Source organism: Oryctolagus cuniculus, chromosome 18 (assembly GCF_051225735.1).
Source record: "Oryctolagus cuniculus isolate XC-2025 breed Fujian yellow rabbit chromosome 18, ASM5122573v1, whole genome shotgun sequence".
Lineage (NCBI taxonomy): Eukaryota > Metazoa > Chordata > Mammalia > Lagomorpha > Leporidae > Oryctolagus > Oryctolagus cuniculus.
In genome coordinates, this window is record NC_142884.1 from 61747890 (window position 1) to 61768909 (window position 21020).

The 21020-nt window shown below is 53.3% G+C and overlaps 1 protein-coding gene across 11 annotated transcripts in view; it reads left to right on the forward strand.

The window, feature by feature from the left end:
- The window catches only part of LOC149120991 (uncharacterized), an 81467-nt gene that overhangs the window by 45021 nt on the left and 15426 nt on the right, over positions 1-21020 (forward strand). For 3 of the 11 annotated variants that reach the window (XR_016225321.1, XR_016225319.1, XR_016225328.1), the window contains exon 3: positions 17493-17616. The exons of 2 other annotated variants lie outside the window; for them this stretch is intronic. Coding sequence is in view for 3 of the 9 variants with exons in the window: in XM_089320377.1 (XP_089176503.1) it covers positions 17493-17571 (79 nt within the window). In the remaining 6 variants the exon portion in view is untranslated. Of the gene's footprint in view, positions 1-17492; positions 17720-19977; positions 20129-21020 lie in introns of those variants that run through there. 6 more of the 11 variants (XR_016225324.1, XM_089320377.1, XR_016225327.1 and 3 more) reach the window with 5 other exon arrangements.

The window sequence follows — 21020 nt, forward strand, 5'->3', positions numbered from 1 at the left end:
TGCTGGCACCTCAAGGCGGAGGATTAACCTAGTGAGCCATGGCGCTGGCGTGGTATTTTCAATAGCCATTAGCCTTGCCTGGTACAGTATGGGGGTTGTAAGTTGGCGTGGAAATTTAAAGCAGGTTCTTGTTGGTGCATAGCATGGATTCGTTGTAGAGAGGTGGTGGTTTTTTCATCTTCAGTTGTCTCTGATGCAGCGTATCTGAAATAATTGTTCTATTACCTGAATGCTACTCTGACTTGCAGCTGTTTTGTTGACACTGCAAATGCTTCTAAGTAAATACAATTTTTTAAGTAAAGAAAATAAAAATAAAAGCAAGCCAAGGGACAAGAGTTCATCTTAGTGATGAAGACACCAGTTAAGGGTGAGAGTGTTGTGGCAAAAGGGGCTAAATTGCCACCAATTGCAACATCCGCATCCCGGGTTAGAGGTCCTGGTTTGAGTCCTAGCTACCCTGCTTCCAATTCACTTCCCTCCTGACGTGCTGGGAAGGCAGTGAATGATGGCCTAGGTGCTCGGGTCCCTGTCACCCACGCGGGAGACCTGGAGGAGTTCTTGGCTGCTGGCTTTGGTCTGGCCCAAGCCAGGTTGTTGTGGACATTTGGGGAATGAGCCAGCAGATGAGAGATCTCTCTTTGTTACTCTGCCTTTCAAATAAAGAAATTGGTTACAATGGTAAGTTGTATGTTATCTATATTTTGCCACAATAAAAATAAATAAAAACAAGTCAGAACAGGCAAATCTCTAGAGACAGAAAGTACATCAGTGGCTGCCTGGGGCTGGGGAGGATGCCAGCAAAATGGCTAGGGTGTAGGCTTTCTTTCTGGGGACAGCAATGTCCTGAAATTGATTTTACTGATGGATGCACAACCCTGGGACCACACTGAACGCCATGAGTGGAAGGCTTTCAGGGGCTGAGATGTGTTATACGTGACCTATATCTCAGTAAAGTTGGTTTCAAAAAGTCAAAAGGGGAAATCGTGTCTGCGTTGGCCACCTGACAGGAGCCAGCGGTCTGTCTGCTCTGAGCTTGGCACTGTCATGAGTATTGTGGAGGCATCCAGAGCTCCAAAACCACCACGTGGCACAGGGAGTCGTAGGCGCTGCAGAACAAGGTTAATGAGAATCGTCTCTGGGCTCCAGGGGTTTTGAGCATTAATTAATGCTCTCAAGGCCCTTGGTGACTGTGAAATCAAAGGTTCTGCAAATGTGTGCATGCTGGCCTTAGCAGCACCGAGCAGGTACACGGGAGCAGGAAGCCAGCCTTCTTAGCATTCATTTAGCTCCCTGAAGTGGCTGCGAGTCCAGGCCAGGCTGAAGCTGTCTGTCTGGGCCTTGTCCTGCTTCCCAGGCCATTCCTAGGCCTGAGTGGTCTGGATGGCCCAGAGCTCCAGGGTGGCTGCCCTGGGTGCCCCGGGTGGCCAGGGCCCTCTCTCAGTGACTGTCCCTTCAGGCCTAGAGAAGACTTCAAGTGAGGGTGGCGGACAGCTTCCCAGGTGGCCAGTCCTTTGGGCGTTGTGTGTGCCTACTAGGATTCAGCACAGCCAGGCCCTGTGGGACCCTGCCTGCAGCACTCATTCTGTCCCTCTGCCCAGGGCATCCTGCAGCTATCACACCATCCCATTTTGCCTTAGCTCAGGGATTTCCTGCCTGTTAGCTCTTTCCTGCTGCTGTCCAAGAACTCTCCCGAGAAGGGCCCTGGGTTGTCCCAAGGCCAAGTGGCACAGCCTCTCCCCCTCCTTTGTTCTGGCTTTGGTCACCCAGACATGGAGTCTCAGAGCACACCACCCCATGGGCCCACATGCAGGAGCACCGCACTCTCTCCCCAGAGCCCCTGCTTGTGCTGGGCCACGTAATACCCTCCCCTGCAGCTGTGGCCACAAACCCACTTGTAATCACTGGGTGGTTCTCTAACCAGGGAGGGAGGAGACAGAAACATGCACAGGCCAGGATCCAGGATCTGTGGTCTTGACACTTGGAGCTCTGGGATGGAAACCCTGGGGGCCCTTCAGCTTAGGGATCCTGGGGGCCCATGACTTTGATGATCTGCAGCCCAGGAGACACATGGCCCTGGGTGTCCACAACCCGGGGAACTCATAGTCTCCAATACCTGATGACCCTGGAGCCTGTGACTCTGGGCCAGCCTCTTGCATATGGACTTCTGTAACCAAGCCCTGCAGGGGTGCCTGCTGAGAGTGGTGCTGAGGGGATGCAGTGCTGAGATGCAACACAGCCTTCCCCATGCTGGGTCTGTTTCTGGGGACTAACCCAGCCCTCCACGGTTCCTCCGGGTAAGCTGCATCCTCGTGGATGGACACTGGTCACTCCTGCCAGGTAGCTCTAAAGATCACGAACCTTGTCATCCATATCGGCCGTCCCTCCCTTCCTCTCCCTCCCAGCTGCCTGTCATCCTCTATCACAGCCAACTATTATTAGGTCTTTCCTTAAGCAGGGCCTGTCAAACCAGATGGGGCTGAGGCCAGAGCCTGTTGGCTGCCTGCCAGCGACCTCCCACAGGGAGGCAGGGTAGTATTGTGGTTAGACCCACAGGCACTGGAGACAGCTTCCTGGGTTCAAACTCTGTGTCTACCTCTTTCCTGCTATGTGATCCTCAGTAGGCTGCTTAATCTCTCTGCTCCATCTGCAAAATAAGGGCGAGTGCTTTGCATGGGCCTGGCATCCAGTAAACACCCAAGGAAGGTCATCTGACAATGGTGCTGAATTGACTGCTTCTAAATCTCCCCGTACAGCTGTCTGTCCTCCACATCTAAGAATGTGTCCCATGAGAGTGGGCCAGGCCTCTTCCCCAAGCCCAGTGACCCCTGTCCCCCAGCCCAGCAGAGGAAGAACTGTCCATACTAGATGGATGCTGGTACTCCCAATGCAATGTTGGTATGCCATGCTCAACTGCTGTCAACACCACTAAGAACTGCCCCTCCAACACCTTAGTCCCCCCACCCCACTGCCTCCCAGGGGGCTGTGAGGCTACATCCCAGGAGGGCCTCTGCATGGTCAGACCATCCCAGGGGCAGCAGGGAGGCAGCCAGCTTTCTTCTATTCCTAGTTCAAGTTCTCTGCCACTGCAGCCCATCTCTAATTTGGAAGTTCTCTTATTATGTTTTCTTCATGTGGCTCAGGGGAAAATCAAATGAAAGGGGAATTCCTGGGTGTTTGGTGAGGGGTGGCTGCTGGCAGACAGCAACTGCATGTCCCTGCCTAGATGGCACATCTGTGCTGCCCAGGAGCATCAGAATAGAAAGGGCCTTTCCTGGGCATGGGTATGGGATACTCCTGGGCTGGGGTGCCCCCAGTTGCAGGAACAGATGGGAGCCTGAATCGTGTCTTTGCCATCAGCTCCCTCAGTGCCCTAGCACAGATGCTACCTCTCCAGGCCTCATCGGCCCGGTCTTCAAAATGGGAATGACAAGCTGGCTCAGGGTCCAGAGGACTACGGCACAGTCCCCTTACAGAGGGTGGAGGATCGCTTAGCTGCCAGCGTAAGGGAGGCCAAGGCCCAGTTTAGCTCACCCCTGGTGCCCAAGGCCCCCATCCTCACATCTCTCTCACCTCCTTTCCTGGTCAGCAGTGTCTGCTGGTCTGGGGGTCCCAGGAGAGGCCACTCCAACCTCCTATCTGTGTATGTATGTATATGTGTGTATGTATATGTATGTATGTATATGTGTATATGTATATGTATGTATATAGGTGTGTGTATATATATATATATGTATTTAAAAGGAAGAGAGACAGAAAGAGAGAGAGAATGAATAGCTTCCATTTGCTGGTTAACACCCCAAATGGCCACGGTGGTCAGGGCTGGGCCAAGCCAAAGCCAGGAACCAGGAACTCTATCCAGGTCTTCTAAATGGGTGGCAGGGACCCTAGTACTTGGGCCATCTTCACTGCCTTCCCAGGTGCATTAGCAGGTAGCTGGATCAAAAGTGGAGCAGCTAGGACTTGAGGCGATGCTCCAAAATAGGATGCTGGCATTGTAGGTGGTAGCTTAGTCTGCTGTGCCACAATGCTGGCCCCAAGAGCAGAGAGTCCGAATGATGTTGATGGTGGCTGGGGAGCTGTGGATACTGACTGCTAGTTTTTCCAATGGGCAGAGGGTACCAAGTCCAGCTCATTCTACACATGGGATGTGAGAAAGTTTGGAGATAGAGTGTGGTTCACTTCCAGGGGACAAGTCACACTGTGCCACTCTTGCATAGGATATATTCGAGGGTATTAGGAAGTGGTGGTACCCGGCTGGCAGGGATGGATCACATTGGTGCTATGGGCCAGGTCCAGAAACGACCTTACCCTGAAGGCAATGGGGAGCCATAGGTGGTTGTAGGTGGGGAGTGCCATGATCATGTGCTCTAAGGTTCATTCTAGTTATAAGTATGGAGATTGAACTGGAGGTATGAGAACAGGTCTGAGAGGCCTGAAAGAGAGCAAAGGTGGGAGGTTGGCAAAGAGGGCATGAACAAGTGAGAATTAAGGAAGTAAAACTGGCAGGACATGTTATATGGGTCCTTGGGCCCCTTTTGTTACCCTGATGAGTTGTAGAAGCCTATGGGAGGGGCTAAGCATATCAGGTCCCATGTGAGGTCCCTGACTTAATTCTACTGCCCATCCTCAAGTGACCTTTGAAGTAGAGAACCATCATGCCCAAGAAGGAAGCCCAGTTGGGTAGTGACGCTGCAAGGATCAGGATCCAGATCTCTCAGCGTGAGCCAGTGGGCCACAAGGCGCTGGGTCTCAGACAAACATGTTTGCAGGTAGCCAGAGCAATTCTTCCTATGAAGGGCGCCAGGTGTGGCTGCAAGGGCTCCCTGCCCCTGCCTCACTGCCTGCCCAGTTCCCAGTGCTGTGACTCTGCCTACCTTTGAGGTAGGGTTCCAGGGCACCAACTGACTCATCACCTATTCACAGGACAGAGCAGGATCATCTAGGGCTGGGCCACAGGGAATGCGAAGTATAGGCAGCTTCTAGATGTTTTATACTAAACTCAGTGATCCTCAGTACAAGTTAGTGCTATTTCCCCCACTTTATATATATATATATATATATATATATATATGATTTATTTATTTATTTATTTATTTATTTGAAAGTCAGAGTTACACAGAGAAGGAGAGGCAGAGAGAGAGAGAGGTCTTCCATCCTCGGGTTCACTCCCCGGATGGCTGCAATGGCCAGAGCTGCGCCGATCCGAAGCCAGGAGCCAGGAGCTTCTTTCAGGTCTCCCATGCAGGTGCAGGGGCCCAAGGACTTGGGCCATCCTCTACTGCTTTCCCAGGCCATAGCAGAGAGCTGGATCAGAAGAGGAGCAGCCAGGACTAGAACCTGCACCCATATGGCATGCCGGCACTTCAGGCCAGGGTGTTAAACTGCTGTGCCACAGCGCCGGCTCCCTCACTTTATATTTTTAAGTTACAGAAAAATTATTTATTTGAAAGTCAGAGAGCTCTCCCATCCTCTGATTCCTTCCCCAATGTTGACGAAAGTCAGGGCTAGGGCAAGCCGCAGCCAGGAGCCAGGAGCCAGGAGCTCAATGAGTCTCATTTGGGACTTGAGCTATCATCTGCTGCCTCCTGGGGTGCTCATTTGCAGGAAGCTAGAATCAGAAGTGGAGCTAAGGCTCAAGTCGAGGCACTCCAGTATGGGATGCAGACATCCCAAGTGGCGGCCTAACTGCTGTGCCGAAGATCTGGTCCTTATCCTCGTTTTACAAATGACTAAATGGAGGAGTAGAGAGGTTTGGTAACTTGTTCATAAATATCCAGCCAGGCTGGGCCTGAACCCAGGTGGTCTGGCCCCAGTATAACCACGCCCACCCACATCTCCCATCCCCCACCTGTTCCTTTTCTGCCTTCCCCTCCTACACCCCATCCCCAGATTTCCTACCTCCAAAGATGCTCCACTCCCCTTCCTGAGGACCTGGGTAACTGACCAGGGCTGAGTGACCTTGACCCAGCCATGCCTCCTGGACATGACCTTGGCTTATCCAGCCAACCCCTCCCATCTGCTCTGGCCAGCCCACCCAGCCTGAGGGGAGTCAATTCAGATCTTTGGGTGGAGATTGGGCACCCCTGCCAGCTGGCTGACCCATGGGAGGTCAGATGGAGGCTGAGAGTTAGTCCCACCAGCGTCTTGCCTGCCACAGCCTTGCCACGTGCACAGACCACAGACCACAGAGACATGGAGCCTGTTGTACTGCCCAGTTTAAAATAAGACAGGCCTGGCTCCACAATGAGAGGTGCCAGGCCACCCCCTAAAATGGACATATGTGCAGGAAGATCTATGGTCATAACCTGGTGACCCATTGTGACTGCATTAACTGCTGTCCCTTCTTGCGGGAGGGCTCAGCCTAGCCCCTTCTTTCAGACCTGATTGCTCTTCTCTTGGCCTGGGGGTGGCCTCTCTCACTTGCTTGCTGCAGCTCGCTCTCCATTTACTGGCTGAGTATGGCTGTCTCTGCAGGGATGCACCAGGGTCGGGGAGAGAGGCAGGAAGAGAAGTAAGGGGGCTGAGAAGGGCTTCTTTGACGCTGGACTTGGGGTCTGACATTCAGGCTTTCTCTAGATCAGATGCACGACTTCTGGGCCTTTCTCCGCTGGGCATTTCCATGGGCTTCCTCAGAGGGACCCTCATCCCCCACTCCTGTAGGGACTGTCAAGTGCAGTTGCCTGGCATAGGCTCCTCCTTATGTGGCTGCTTGTGATCCACCCCAGCGTCTTTCCATCCCTGTCACCTCACTTGAGAGGAAGCTCTCTTGGACTAGCTGCCTTTAAAAAAAAAAAAAAGATTTATTTATTTATTTGAAAGTTAGAGTTACACAGAGAGAGGAAAGGCGGGGGGGGTGTCTTCCATCTGCTGGTTCGCTCCCCAATTGGCCGCAACAGCCAGAGCTGTGCCCATCTGAAGCCAGGATTCAGGAGCTTCCCCCGGGTCTCCTACATGGGTGCAGGGGCCCAAGCATTTAGACCATCTTCCGCTGCATTCCCAGGCCATAGTAGAGAGCTGGATTGGAAGTGGAGCAGCTGGGTCTCGAATTGGTGCCCATATGGAATGCCGGCACTACAGGCAGCAGCTTATCTGCTACGTCACAGCGCTGGCCCCAGGCTAGCTGCTTTTATGATGACTCAGCCAGCTCCCAACTGCTGGGGTTTGGCAACAGATGTGGAGCTCCCTCGCCCCACCCCCTGCAGGCATCTATAAGCCACAGAGAGAACTCTGGGCGTTTGCATTTGAACAATGTGGAGAACTCTGGACAGTTTGACACAGAGGAGGGATATGATAGTTGGCTATTGCACCAGTCCAGGCCAAAGATGACAGTGGTTTTTTCTTGCCATGGGAGCTGTGGAGGACAAGGGAGCTGACCTACTGATAGACTTACTGCTAGGTTGTGCTGAAAATGAGCCCAGTGTTTTGGCTTGATTGATGAGGCGGTTGGAGAAGAGAAATGACAATTGTTGAGGGGACATATGGCATAGAGCAGGTTGAGTAGGCAGAAATCTAGGGTTTTTGACCATGCAAAGGCTTAGATGCTTTTCAGATGTCAAGCAGAGCTGTCAAGGAGGCACACAGATGAAAGCAAGTCTTCCATTGGCCCATCCTGTGCTTTTGTGCAAGTGAGGAAAGGGTATCCTTACTCCAGGTGAATGTAACCTCCTACCAGGAGTCATGGCTTGTGAGCAGAGCACAGGCAGACGCCAGCCCCTGAGTCCCCTTGGCCACATGCATTTGCTCAGTGAACAATCTACATACCTATGAATGGTAGCCCTGGATGTGCTTGTCTGGCTCTCAGAGGACTACTGGGGACTGGAGAAGAGCTCTGAGCCCGTGGGATGCTTCTCTGGATGCTATGTGGCATAGCAGCTCCACCAGCCAAGTGGGCAGGAAAGACCAGGGCTTCACCTAGGTGGACTGGAAGCCCTTGGTTTCCAGGGCCTGGATTCCCTTCTCCTCCTCAGGTGAAGCTCCCTGCTTCCCGCAGGACTGAGTGACTGTGGTCCTCTTAATGTTGTCTTCTCTGGGTCCATCCTGGGAAGCCCCAAAAGTAGGGTGTCAGGAGGCCTCATGTTCCTCTGCCCCCCACCACTGTCCATCCTTGATGCAAGGGTAATGACCGCTGTCACCATGCTGATGACCATCATGTCCCCGGAGGGGATCCACAGTCAGAGTGCCCCCAGGCATCCAGTAGGAGGAGCTGAAGTAGTCAATGACGCCATGGAGATGGAAATGGTTGAAAATGCAAGCAGCCCAGTGTTTGATAGAGGGGTGGCTGGGTTCAAATCCCAGGGCCACTTCCAATAGCTGTGTAACCTCGGCAAGACCTTTAGAGTAAAAGTGGGATGATAATAGCATCTACTTCCTAGGGCTAATGTGAAAAATGAATCTGTTCTCTTTTTTTTGTTTTAATTTTTTTGACAGGCAGAGTGGACAGTGAGAGAGAGACAGAGAAAAGGTCTTCCTTTTGCTGTTGGTTCACCCTCCAATAGCCGCTGCAGCCAGTGCGCTGCGGCTGGCGCACCTCGCTGATCCGAAAGTAGGAGCCAGGTGCTTATCCTGGTCTCCCATGGGCCATCCTCCACTGCACTCCTGGGCCACAGCAGAGAGCTGGCCTGGAAGAGGGGCAACCGGGACAGAAGCCGGTGCCCCGACCAGGACTAGAACCTGGTGTGCCGGCGCCACAGGTGGAGGATTAGCCTATTGAGCCACAGTGCCGGCCAGAATCCGTTCTTTCACATGAAGTACTTGGCACAGTGTCCCAAATTGTAAGCACCCAGTGAATATTAGCTCATACAAGGGAACTTCTAGAAGTTCATGGGAAATTTGCATTATGTATTTTTAAAATTTTTGTGTATTTTATTGATTTAAAGACACAGAGATGGAGAGGGATCTCCTGTCTACCAGTTCATTCCCCATTGCCTGCAACAGCTGGACAAAGCCAGGAGCCAGGATCTCAACCAGGTCTTCCACCTGGGTGGCAGAGACCCAACCACTTGAGCCATCATCACCTGCTACCTTCCAGGGTGTGCATTAGCATGAAGCTGGAACCAGGAACAGAGCTGGGATTTAAACCTAGGCACTCTAATATGGCATGTGGGCATCCCAAGCAGCAAGTTAACCACTACCCCAAATACGTTATGTTATTTTTTAATTTCATTTTTCTAAGAACCATTTGAAGTCCCCTGGTATCAGGAATGCTTCCTTCTCATTGAAATCGTGAAGGCCCCTGCGAGCTGCTGAGAAAGCAGGCAGAGGAGGAAGCTGCTTCCTCCTCCCAATTTGGGGTTCTCCAGGGGTCACATTCCAAGAGCTTTGTGAAGGTCAAACTCAAGGCAGCCAAATGGGGGATCCTCCCCTCTGCAAACACTTCCAGGGAAGGGGATTTCACAACTCCCCAGGACCCAGTCCAGCAGTGCCCAGCCGCCTCCTCCGTGTGTCTTCCTGGGGTAGTAGCGAGTCCTGACCTCAACACTGAGCACTTTTCCAGTCTCAGAGTAAAAGGGGAATGATCCCAGCATGTGGGTCTTTGTGCCCCACTACCAGCTTCTCATCAGCCTGTTTGGGGTCCTGTCACTTGAAAAAATCTGACGAGCCCCACTTGGGACTCCCGCTTCCCATGTCGGAGTGCCTTGGTTCACGTTCCTTCTCTGCTTCTGATCCAGCATTCCTGCCTATGCACACCCTGGGGAGCAGCAGATGAAGGTTCCTGGCTTCTGCTTGGCTTAGCCCTGGCTGTTGTGGGCATTTGGGGGCAGGCAACAGAGAATAGAAGATCTCTCTCTTTCTCTCTTCTTTCCAAATAAATATTTATTTAATGAGCCCCTTACACTCTCTTTATAGCATTTAAAAAAAAAAAAAGCTTTCTCAAATACATCCCTTACCAGACAAATTTTGCTAGGTCCCTCCTTAGGAAAGGCCTGGTTATAACTTGCTAGTTGAACCAACAGGCCCTGAATTTTCTGGGTGGTAAGGCTGCTTCCACTATTTACTGACTGTGAGGCCATGGTGCTTGCCCTATCAGTCCTTTCCCAAATTAAATGATCTGCTAGAAATGTTGTCCCTAGGATCAGGTATCCAGGGCTCAATTTACCACTCTGTCCCCATCCTGACTCAGTGGCTCCCTGGGCAACCCTTTAGCTTCCCCAGGCCTCAACCTTTTTTTTTTTTTTTTTTTTTTACAGGCAGAGTTAGACAATGAGAGAGATAGAGACAGAGACAGAGAGAAAGGTCTTCCTTCCGTTGGTTCACCCCTCAAATGGCTGGTAGCGGCATGCTGTGCCGATCCAAAGCCAGGAGCCAGGCACTCCCTCCTGGTCTCCCATGTGGGTACAGGACCCAAGCACTTGGACCATCCTCCACTGCCTTCCCGGGCCACAACAGAGAGCTGGACTGGAAGAGGGGCAACCGGGACAGAACCGGCGCTCCAACCAGGACTAGAACCCAGAGTACCGGCAGTGCAGGTGGAGGATTAGCCTATTGAGCCATGGCGCTGGCCAAGGCCTCAACCTTTTTACCTTCAACTAAAAGGATGAACTTGAGAGTCACTGAGGATTCTTCCCACCAAAGCCCATGAGATTGATTCAGGCACTGCCCCCCGCTGTGCCCCCACACTGGAAGATAGTAGGCACCACGTGCACATGTGGGAGTGCCAATGAGTGTCATGGGCTCTAGGAGCACAGCCTGCCTGGGGGGAGCCAGAGTTGGAAAATGTCATTTGAACCTCAATGGTGACATTTTACCTATAGCTGGGACCACTTTGGATTGTAGGAAATCTTGATCTAAGTGTGGGGAGCCACAGATGTCCCGTGTTTTCGTGAAGCTAGGAATTGGCCCTAGGGATGGATGTGCCACATAGAAAGGGCAGTTATTCCCAGCAAAGGCTCTCCCTGCTCTGTCTGGAGGGCAGGTGCATTCTAGACTCTTTATATGTTTTTAAAGATTTTACTTATTTATTTGAGAAGTACAGTTATAGAGAAAGAAGGAGAAACAGAGAGAGGTCTTCCATCCACTGGTTCACTCCACAAATGGCCTCAATGGCCAGAGATGGACCAATCCAAAGCCAGGAGCCAGGAGCCAGGAATCTCTTCTGGGTCTCCTTCGTGGGTGCTTGGGATGCCAGTGCCACAGGCGAAGGCTCAGGCCCACTATGCCGTAGTGCCGGCCCGCATTCTAGACTTTGGCCTTTCTTTTAGGACCCACTCCACCATTCAACCTTCAATTCAAGCCAAGTATCTCAAAAGGAAATAACTGGGACGCCCACCCAAGGTCTGGAGTTTGTAAATCCTTGGAGCGAGAATCCTGGTTTATCAACTTCTTGCTGTGTGCTCTGAGACAGCGTTGGAAACACGTATAGTGGTGGAAACAGTCCTGCTTTGTCCTTGTCACTGGCCTCTGAATACATCCCCTCTCGTGCCTGCAGGAGGCCCCGTAAACAAGCAGAACTGTTTCATTTTAGCTCTAAAGAAGGAGGGGGACATCCATAGCCGAGCTCCCACACTGTGGGAGGGGACCCCTCTCTGACAATTTGATGCTTGAGGGGCAGTTGCTGTTAAAGATAAGGTCCTATAGGTAATTGTCCCGGAGGTGACTGACCTGCGGGCCAGAAATGAGGCTCCTAGAGGAGGCAGAGACTCTTCTCTCTGGGAGTGTGTGAGAGATTTCTGGATTCTGAGATGTGGGAAAATGGTGTCCAACTGATTTGGTTTTAGCCTAGGAAGTCTCACATCCCAGGAAACCCCTCAGATCCAGGCATAGCAAGACAGAAGTTTGGATGATTCCAGTGTGGGGACGGTGCTGCCCACACTGAGGCAGGAGGGAGCAGGGGGTGGGAAAGAGAGACCCCACCTGGCTGCTGCTGTTGGCTGGGAGGAGCCAGTGAGTCCAGGCAGTGCCCACAGGCAAGCTGTTTATGGAGCAAAGACTTTTACAAAGCCTGACATCTGCCCAGGAGCCGTTGTTCAGACCCATCTCTTGGCCCCCAAGGAAAGAGAAGCCTTTCCAGAAGCCAGAAAGGGGCCTCCGGGCAGCCAGGGAGGCCAGCAGAGCGTGGAGGAGCAGGTGTCTCAGGGTCACCACCAGCAGTGAGCAAAGAAGCCAGCGGATGTGTCTGGCACAGGTGAGACCCCCGGAATGTCCAGGACATTCCCGGGGTGCAGGGTTCCCTTGGACAGGGTGCTAAACCCAGCTAGTTCTGGCAGGGGCTTGTGCCCCTGGAATTGGGCAGGATATTAAGACTCCTTTTCAAAAAATTGGAGGAGCAGATTTGTTTCCTTTTTCTTTTTTTAAAAAAGATTTATTGTATTTACTTGAAAGGAAGAGTTACAGAGAGAGGAGAGACAAAGAGAGGTCTTCCATCTGCTGGTTCACTCCCCAATGGCTGCAATGACCAGGGCTGGGCCAGGCTGAAGCTAGGAGTCAAGAGTTGCATCCAGGTTTCCCATGTGGGTGCAAGGGCACAAGTACTTGCACCGTCCTCTGCTGCTTTTCCAGGCACATTAGCAGGGGGCTGGATCGGAAGTGGAGCAGCCAGGACTTGAGCCAGCACCCATATGGGATGCCGGTGCTGCAGGCGGTGGCTTAACCCACTACACCACAATGCCAGCCCCTCAGATTTTTTTTTTTTTTTTAGTGAAGAAAATTTTACTACTCTAAGAAGAGTCCTCATAGGAGAAGAACATTGTACCCAAGGTAGCAACTTTTTTTTTTTTTTTTTTTTTTTTTTTAATTTTTGACAGGCAGAGTGGACAGTGAGAGAGAGAGAGACAGAGAGAAAGGTCTTCCTTTGCCGTTGGTTCACCCTCCAATGGCCGCCGCTGCAGCCGGCGCACCGCGCTGATCCGATGGCAGGAGCCAGGATCCAGGTGCTTTTCCTGGTCTCCCATGGGGTGCAGGGCCCAAGCACCTGGGCCATCCTCCACTGCACTCCCTGGCCACAGCAGAGAGCTGGCCTGGAAGAGGGGCAACCGGGACAGAATCCGGCGCCCCGACCGGGACTAGAACCCGGTGTGCCGGCGCCGCAAGGTGGAGGATTAGCCTATTGAGCCACGGCGCCGGCTCCCAAGGTAGCAACTTTTAAAAAAGATTTATTTATTTGTTTGAAAGGTAGAATGACAGACAGAGTGGAAGACACTGAGAGAAAGAAATTGCTCTTGCTGGTTCACTCCCCCAGTGGCCACAAAAGCCAGGGCTGGGCCAGATCAAAGCCAGAAGCCAGGAACTCCATTCTGGTCTCCCACATGTGTGGCAGAGCCCTAAGGTAAGGACTTGGGCCATCTTTTGCTGCCTTCCCAGGTGCATTAGCAGGGAGCTGGATCAGAAATGCAGCAGCCAGGACTTGTACTGTGTCACAGTGGCAGCTTAACCTGCTGGACCACAGCGCCACCCCCTCAACTTCCTCTTAAGAAGAAGGAGCTTTTTCCTCTAAGCCCTGGTATCCAAGGTGAAAACATGCAAGCTCACAGTGAAGTGTCATGAATCTCATGTTCATAAAAGAAACGCGTACAGTGTACCATGCAGGTATGTGAGAGCACCTGGGGACTCATCCCGGCTGCTGAGACAGGCTAGCAGTGCTGGTGAGGGCCAGTAGGGACTCTCCCACCTCCGGGGAAGGATCCCCATTATGTTTGCTGTGGCTTTGTTGGGACCTGAATCCCTTAGGTGTGTCTCTGCAAGCTGGGGATTAGCTATGCCCTGTCCACTTGCTGAGGGCTGTATGGTCTCATTCCCAGGCCTGGCAATAAATAGATGTCCCACAAGTACTTCCAGAAGCTTACTGAATTGTCCCTGAAGTCCTGTGTAGTGAAACAATTGTGTGACAGGTACCTGCAGTTCTGTTGGTGAAAGCTCTCCCGGCAACCTCAGAAGCCTGTGGAAGAGAGCAGTGTCACTCTGGGCCCTGGCCCCATCGTCCAGCCAGCTCCATGAGCCCAGGCAGTCAGTCTGCCGAATCACCCAGAGCCCCATCACTGCCACCTGTGGCCAAACTGCCTGGCCTGCTTCTCCCTCCATCTGATTCCTTCCTTCTGCTCACATACAGGTGGGCATCTGGCTGGCCAGCCCCGATCTGGGTGCTGAGGTCACAAATGCACAAGACAGGCTCTTGGAATGGCCCCTGTTTTGAGATGGACAGAGAGAGAAGTGATGTTCGCTTCTTAGAGAGAAGATGAGGAGATTCAATTCCAACTTCCCAGACAAGTGGAGCTTCCTGCTATGTAAGGGTCTTCTGGCATCCATTCCTGCTTCCCTTGGCGCAGTGTCCACTCGCAGCCCAGTGACTTCCCTCCCTCCCTCTGTAGGGTCAGACCCTGAGAGGCTCATGTCCATCAGCACATCCCCTCCACGTGACCACAGCGACTGGCTCAGGGGGGGGAGCAGACGCAGTCAGGCGCAGTCAGGCCCAGCAGGGATTTTTGGATGGACCCTGGGGAGATGGTTTCTTGAGCCTCAGTGGAAGCCACTTAGAGAAAGGCTTCCTGGCTCTTTCCGATGGCCAGGGTGGAGACCTGAGTTTGAAGCCTTTGACACCTGTGTTGTGTTGAGTATGGCCAGACTGGAGATGAAGCCATGGCCAGAGGCAGGGGAAGAGAATTCCAGGGCAGTGAACTCAGAGCCCTGCCTGACCTTGGCTGGACTCATCTGTTACATGAGCTAACCACCGTCCATGTTGTTTGTGCTGCCTTGGGTTGGGTGCTTTGCACGTTGCAGCTGAGAGCATGCAGCTGACCTCACTAAAGAGAAATTTCCTTCCAGGCTGCCAGGTCAAGCCTGAGGCAGCCTAGGGTCAGGGGAAGGAGGACCAGGCAGCCGGCTGGTACCATATCCAGGAACCAACAACCTTGTACCTATGGCCAAGGGGCAATAGGAAGGGGACCTCAAGGTGGACAGAGGGGCAGTAGGTCTGAGAGAGCAGGGGTGGTGCCCAGGGTCCTTGCCCCTAGCCTCGACTTGAAAGTTCCCATTTAACTCCGTCCACCCAGTAAAGGCAGAGTGCAGTCCACTTAACAGAATTCAGAGCAGCTGCCACTTGGAAGCAGGAAAGATGTGTGTAGGTGGGTGGGGAGGAGGTGGCTAATTATGCAGGAAAAATCGTTTTCTTGATATTCTTTTGGAAATATGCGCGGAGCGGAGGGAGCAGTGAGAGAGGCGACAGGAAGGGAGAGTGTTTTAGCAGGGGGCACGTCTGACCACACTGGCCTTTTTGGGGAAGCATCTGGGACCCATGGAACACCCAGGAGGGACTCTTTAATATGGAACATCATGCATGGGTCACTCAAGGATTTGTTGGGAGTGACTGAGCCCTCCTCTTGTGTGTGTCTGTACTACACACTGATTCTGCCTGCCCTCTGACCATCGGGCTGGGTGTCTGGGGCATCTGGACTTTCCATGCTCTGGGGAAGAGGAAGGGAACTTGTTCCTCACAGGGGAGGAGGCTGCAATGTGCCAGAGACACAGCAAGCTGGGAGCTCTTTGTGCCATTTTTGTCCCCTTATGGAATCTTCCCTCAGATACCCATATCCCGCATGCCCTGAGTGGCATAGGGGCGTCTCCAAGTAGGTTGTGAATGTTAGATTCTGATAATTCTCCAGCTGTGCGTAAGCTGAACATTTCTGGGGACTATTTCCGCGTAATTATAAATACTTGAGGATATTAAACTCCCAGGTTCTGCATGGAGGGTATTATTTGAGCAGTGGTTGGCTGCAGAGCTGGAAACACAAACATCTTTTCATTCTTCCCTCCTGGTGCATTCAGAATATCTTTGTGGGATTCAAAAGAAAAAAGTTTCAGTGGAGAGAAAAAAAAAAACAATCACCACCTGGAAGCAGTGTCAGTTGCTAATATTTCTAAATAGCTTTCAATCAGAAAAGAGGAACGTGACCACTTCAGTTCATTGTGGTGGGGTGGTGACGCCTTTTCTCGATGGGTTAGGAAAGCAATTACCCAACAGCCTACCTGTGCCTCCGTGGTGATAAAATGCTCCCTTGAAGGGGGCTGACATGCCACACGGTGGGTCCTTCCACACTCGCTCCTCGGGATGTGTTCTCACGTGCAGATCCTCTATGGGCAGTGAGAGCCAGTGAGTGGCTCCCCCTGAGCACTGTCTTGGTGTGGGGGCTCCAGGGATCATGAGTCCCCCCATGCAGAGGCTGGGGTCTAGGGCACCTGGGGAGGCACTGCTGCTCTGGCCCTGCCCAGTGGCCCCTGGGATGCCCTGGGGCCTGTCCAGCCTCCCACCCTGGGTCACACCTTGTCTCCTCATTTGCCATCCTCTCGTCCTGGGAAATCTGCCATAGACAGGTCCTCCATCTCTCTCCCATCCCCTGTCCTGAAGCTGGCTCCTGCTGGCCACAGCCTCCGGTCCCCCTCCTCCATCCCTGGAGACCATTGCTCCTGGGTCTTTGAACACCCCCACCCCCCACTACCACTTTTAAAGGCTTTTATGTGCTGATCCCCCCTCACCAGCCATTGCCCTTTCTGGTATCTAAGACCTGCCTTTGCCTTGGGTAACTGTGACCCTGGGGTGAAGAACCCATCCCTCTCTCTCTCTCTCTCTCTCTCTAGAAAACTTTTATTTAATAAATATAAATTTCAAAAGTACCACTTTTGTATTATAGCAGATTTTCCCCCCATAACCACCATCCCACCCGCAAACCATCCCATCTCCTACTCCCTCTTCCATCCCATTCTTCATTAGATTCATTTTTAATTATCTTTATACACAGAAGATCAACTTAGTATATACTAAGTAAAGCTTTCAACAGTTTGCACACACACAGACACACAAAGTAGAAAGTACTGTTTGAAGAAGAGTTTTACTATTAATTCACATAGTACAACACATTAAGGATGGAGGTCCTACATGGGGAGTAAGTGCACAGTGACTCCCGTTGTTGATTTAACAATTGACACTTATGACGTCAGTAATCACCCGAGGCTCTTGTCATGAGCGGCCAAGGCTATGGAAGCCTCTTGAGTTCACAAACTCCGATCTTATTTCAACAAGGCCATAATCAAAGTGGAAGTTCTCTCCTCCCTTCAGAGAAAGGTACCTCCTTCTTTGATGGCCCGAAGAATCCATCTCATTGTCCCCATCACAAGCTTCCTGGGGGCCTCTCCATTTCCTGCCAGAGCCAGGCCCCCGTGTGCAGGCCTGACCCTGTGTAGTCTTGGCCCCTGGGGTGACACCTCTGCCACACTGGGCAGCTCCCTGTGTCTCCTGCACCCTCTGCTCCCATGGAGGCCTCTGGTAGGCAGCCCAGCGGACTTGCATTCCCTTCTCTTCCGCCTGGGACCCTACGACCCCACTGCCTCCATCTCTCCCCTGTGATGCTGCCTTCGAGGGCCTCTCTGCCCAGCAGGAGCTGCTGCCGGGTGGAAGTCCCGGCCCGGTCGCTTCCTGCTCCCCGATCCCTGGACACGGACTCGGTCCCCAGTGAGACACCATGAAGACTGGTTAAAGCGCAAAATCAGAACTTCGTTTCTCATCCCAGGTGCGGGACCCTCGGGGAAGCAGCCCCACTCGCTGCCCGCAGGTGTGTGGCTGGCGCGGTGGGCGGCGTGTTTGAGTGACAAACGATCCAACATTGCTTTGGAAGCCGGAGGTCTCCTACAAAGGTGGGCCAGAGTGGGGAACCCCGGGGGCGCTGCGCTCCCTGTACACGTCCAGCCGCCCCCAGCCAGGACCCTCTCCAGATCACCGCCCTTGGGTAGGGGACGTGGAGGATTCAGGACTAGGGAGACAAACCCAGCTGGACCCGGTGGACCCCGAGTTCCTTGGTGCCTGCACCCGTGGTCGCCTTGTGGGGCAGCGCGGGACTCGGGCGCCCCCTGGAGGCCGTGAGGGCCGCGGACGCGCAGCGCAGGCGGAGGAGGGCGCTCCTTTAAACTTCCTGCGGGTCAGCTGGAGAAACATCCTCCGTGCACGTGCGCGCGCACAGGAGCAGAAACGTTTGAAACCAAACACAAATGCCTAATTAAGCCTCAAGCCGACGTTTACGCAGACAGGGTGCATTCCAAGCTCGTACATGCATCAGCTCCTTTAGATGTCTCTGCAAAGCCACTAGGGAGGGGCAGGTTCCCATGCTATGGAGGAGGAAACCGTGGCACAGTGCGACGGGCACCTTACTCAAGACCACACAGTAAGTGACAGGGGCAAGATCTGACTCAGCTGTTCGGCACCAGAGTCAATGGCCTTCCTCACTCCTGGAGACCCAGTGTCAACACTCATTCAAGAAATGGAGGGGCTCCTGGAGGAGTGCCTTTTTATTTATTTATTTTTGTTGACAGGCAGAGTGGACAGTGAGAGAGAGAGAGAGACAGAGAGAAAGGTCTTCCTTTTCCGTTGGTTCACCCTCCAATGGCCGCTGCGGCCGGCGCGCTGCAGCCAGCGCACCGCGCTGATCTGAAGGCAGGAGCCAGGTGCTTCTCCTGGTCTCCCATGTGGTTGCAGGCAGCAAGGACTTGGGCCATCCTCCACTGCACTCCCAGGCCACAGCAGAGAGCTGGCCTGGAAGAGGGACAACCGGGACAGGACCGGCGCCCCGACCGGGACTAGAACCCGGGGTGCCGGCGCTGCAGGTGGAGGATTAACCTATGGAGCCGTGGCGCCGGCCAGAGGAGTGCCTTTTGCACACACCCGTGGGCCAGGCAGGATTGTGGAGTCCTCGCAGGTGCATCCAGGCCCAGGATGGTGCTCTGTCACTAGATCTTGCAGGCACCCAGAATTTGAAGCAAGCTTCCCTTCAGGTCCTGGTGGGCTGGCCTGGGGTGGCAGGGCCAGGCTGGGGCTGGAGCCTTGTGGCCTCCTTTCCTGCAGAGAGGTGAACCCATTCTTTTTAGTGTCTGCTGCCCTCCTCTTTGGCCACAAGGCCATTCCTGTCCAGGCTGTCCACCTGTCCATTCTTGTCCACCACCTCCCTTTGAATGTAGGTACTCACTCTCTGGAAGCAACCTCCAGCTCCGGTGGTTTAATACTGACAAACTTCTGTTGAGATTTGTATCCCCCTGGGCTCCCTCTAAGTCCTGCTTAGACCACCTTAAGCAGGGGTGAACTTGTTTTCAACCTGAGCACAGACTGCGGCGGAAGTCGGAACAGAAGGCGGCTGAGAGTCAGGGCCATCCTGGGGCCAGCAGGTCACTCCACTGCCCTCCCAGAGGCACAAGGTCTCTCCCTGAGCTTGCTCTCATCTTCCTCCCAGCAGCCCCTTCACCCCCTCCTCCCTCAATAGCCTTCCCCGTCTCCCGGCTCCTGTTTCCGCTGAACATCTGCTGACCTGCGTCTCCCAGCCTCTGCTTTCCTCTTTGCCGCACCCGCACCAGCTGCCGACCTCCTGCCGACCGCCTCGTTGCCGGGGTTCTGCACTCGTGTTCCCAAGCCCGCGCACCTCTTTTTCGCCAGGACACATCAGCTCTGTCTGGATTGGCTGCCGTGGGTCCTGGTGCCCGCGTGGTCTAATCAGCCGGGCCAAGAAGAGACGACACTAATGAGGCCAGAACGCGGCTGTTCCTTCTTCAGCAGGTGCCATGGTGATGCAGGCACTCGGTCAGGCTGTCTGCTCTGCTTGCCTTTCACTGGGGACCTTCATTATTGTCACCAGAGATCTTTTCAAGGTCCTTAAAATTTTCTCGGGCACCCAGCCCGGTTCCCCGGGGAGGCTGCTATTCAAAGCCCAGCCAGAGAGCACCATACCGGCCATTCCGTTGGCTAAACCGTAAGCCGCTTCCTCCTCCCTCTGTAGTCTCGCCTTTCTTTCGGAAGGGGGAGGGGAAGCCGTATTTAATCAACACCAACCACTAGATTAGATTAGTGATCTCCGCGCATTGCATTCCTTCCAGAAGCAGTTACCTCTCCTGCCCTCCACGAAGAGCAAGAGCGTGTGGTCAAGAGGAAATTGAATCAAGTCCTTTAATCAGCCACAGTAGTATTTGAATCATTTCATTTAGGATCTGACAACCACAAATTACTTTATTTTTCAGGCCAATTTTAGCCAACCAGGAGAGCTGGCCCGGTCCAACTCACGCTTAATAAATCACCCTCCTGCCTGATGGTGGCAACTTTGGGGAAGAGATTTTCCTGGAGCTTTTCAAAAATAATCAAAAGCGATCTCCCATGCTGTATGTGCCTGATGTGAGTTCTTGGACGTGCACCTCCTCCCGTCTCTCTGGGGCTGGGGAGGAAAGAACCGGCACAGGAGGCAGCGAGCGAGCTGTCACCTCCGCAGCCTGGGCTCTTTATTCCTCGCCATGAAAACAAGTCAAACAGAATCAGATGCCAGGCACACACTGTCTCACGGAGGCTCTCCCTCCACAGCCCTGGACTCTCCCATCACCTGCTGAAATCCCTTCTCTGTCAAAAAAGAAAGAGGAGCTTCTGCCACCCCCAGCGTGGCCTCCACAAGCTGTGGGGGCGGACACGTGGCATAGAGCTTAGCTTGGAGTGCCTGGGTTCCAGTTTCTACTCCACAGCCGACCCAGCTTCCTGCTAATGCACACCTGAAGGGCAGCTGGTGATGGCTCAAGTACTTGTGGCTCAAGTACTTGGCCACCCACATGGAAGACCAGCATTGAGTTCTAGACTCCTGGCTTCCACATGGTCCAGACCTGACTGTTGCTGGCTTTGGGGGAGTGAACGAGGAGATGGGAGACCTGTCTGCCTCTGTCTTTCACATAAATATTTTAAAAGTACCTGTGAAGTCTCAGTAAAAGGCCAAACACAAGGGCCCGCCTTCAGAGCCAGCCCGACATCAGCTGCCCTGAGCTCCCAGTGACATCCCCTCCCCCCAGCTGCCAGGTGCATGTGCCTGGGCTGGAATCCCCCGGGGCTTCATTCCCTCCCAGCTGCTGCCACAGCCACAAGTCCGCACCCAGGGCCGCTTGCAGCCTGCAGTCTGTGCCAAGGAAACAAGGCAGGGAGGAGGCTGGGTCTCTTGGGGCACGTTGCCCTCTTGGAGGTGCAGCACCCATGAGTAACTGGCATTAAGCGTGGGAGACTGAGAGCCTGCGATGTGGCAGAGCAGGTT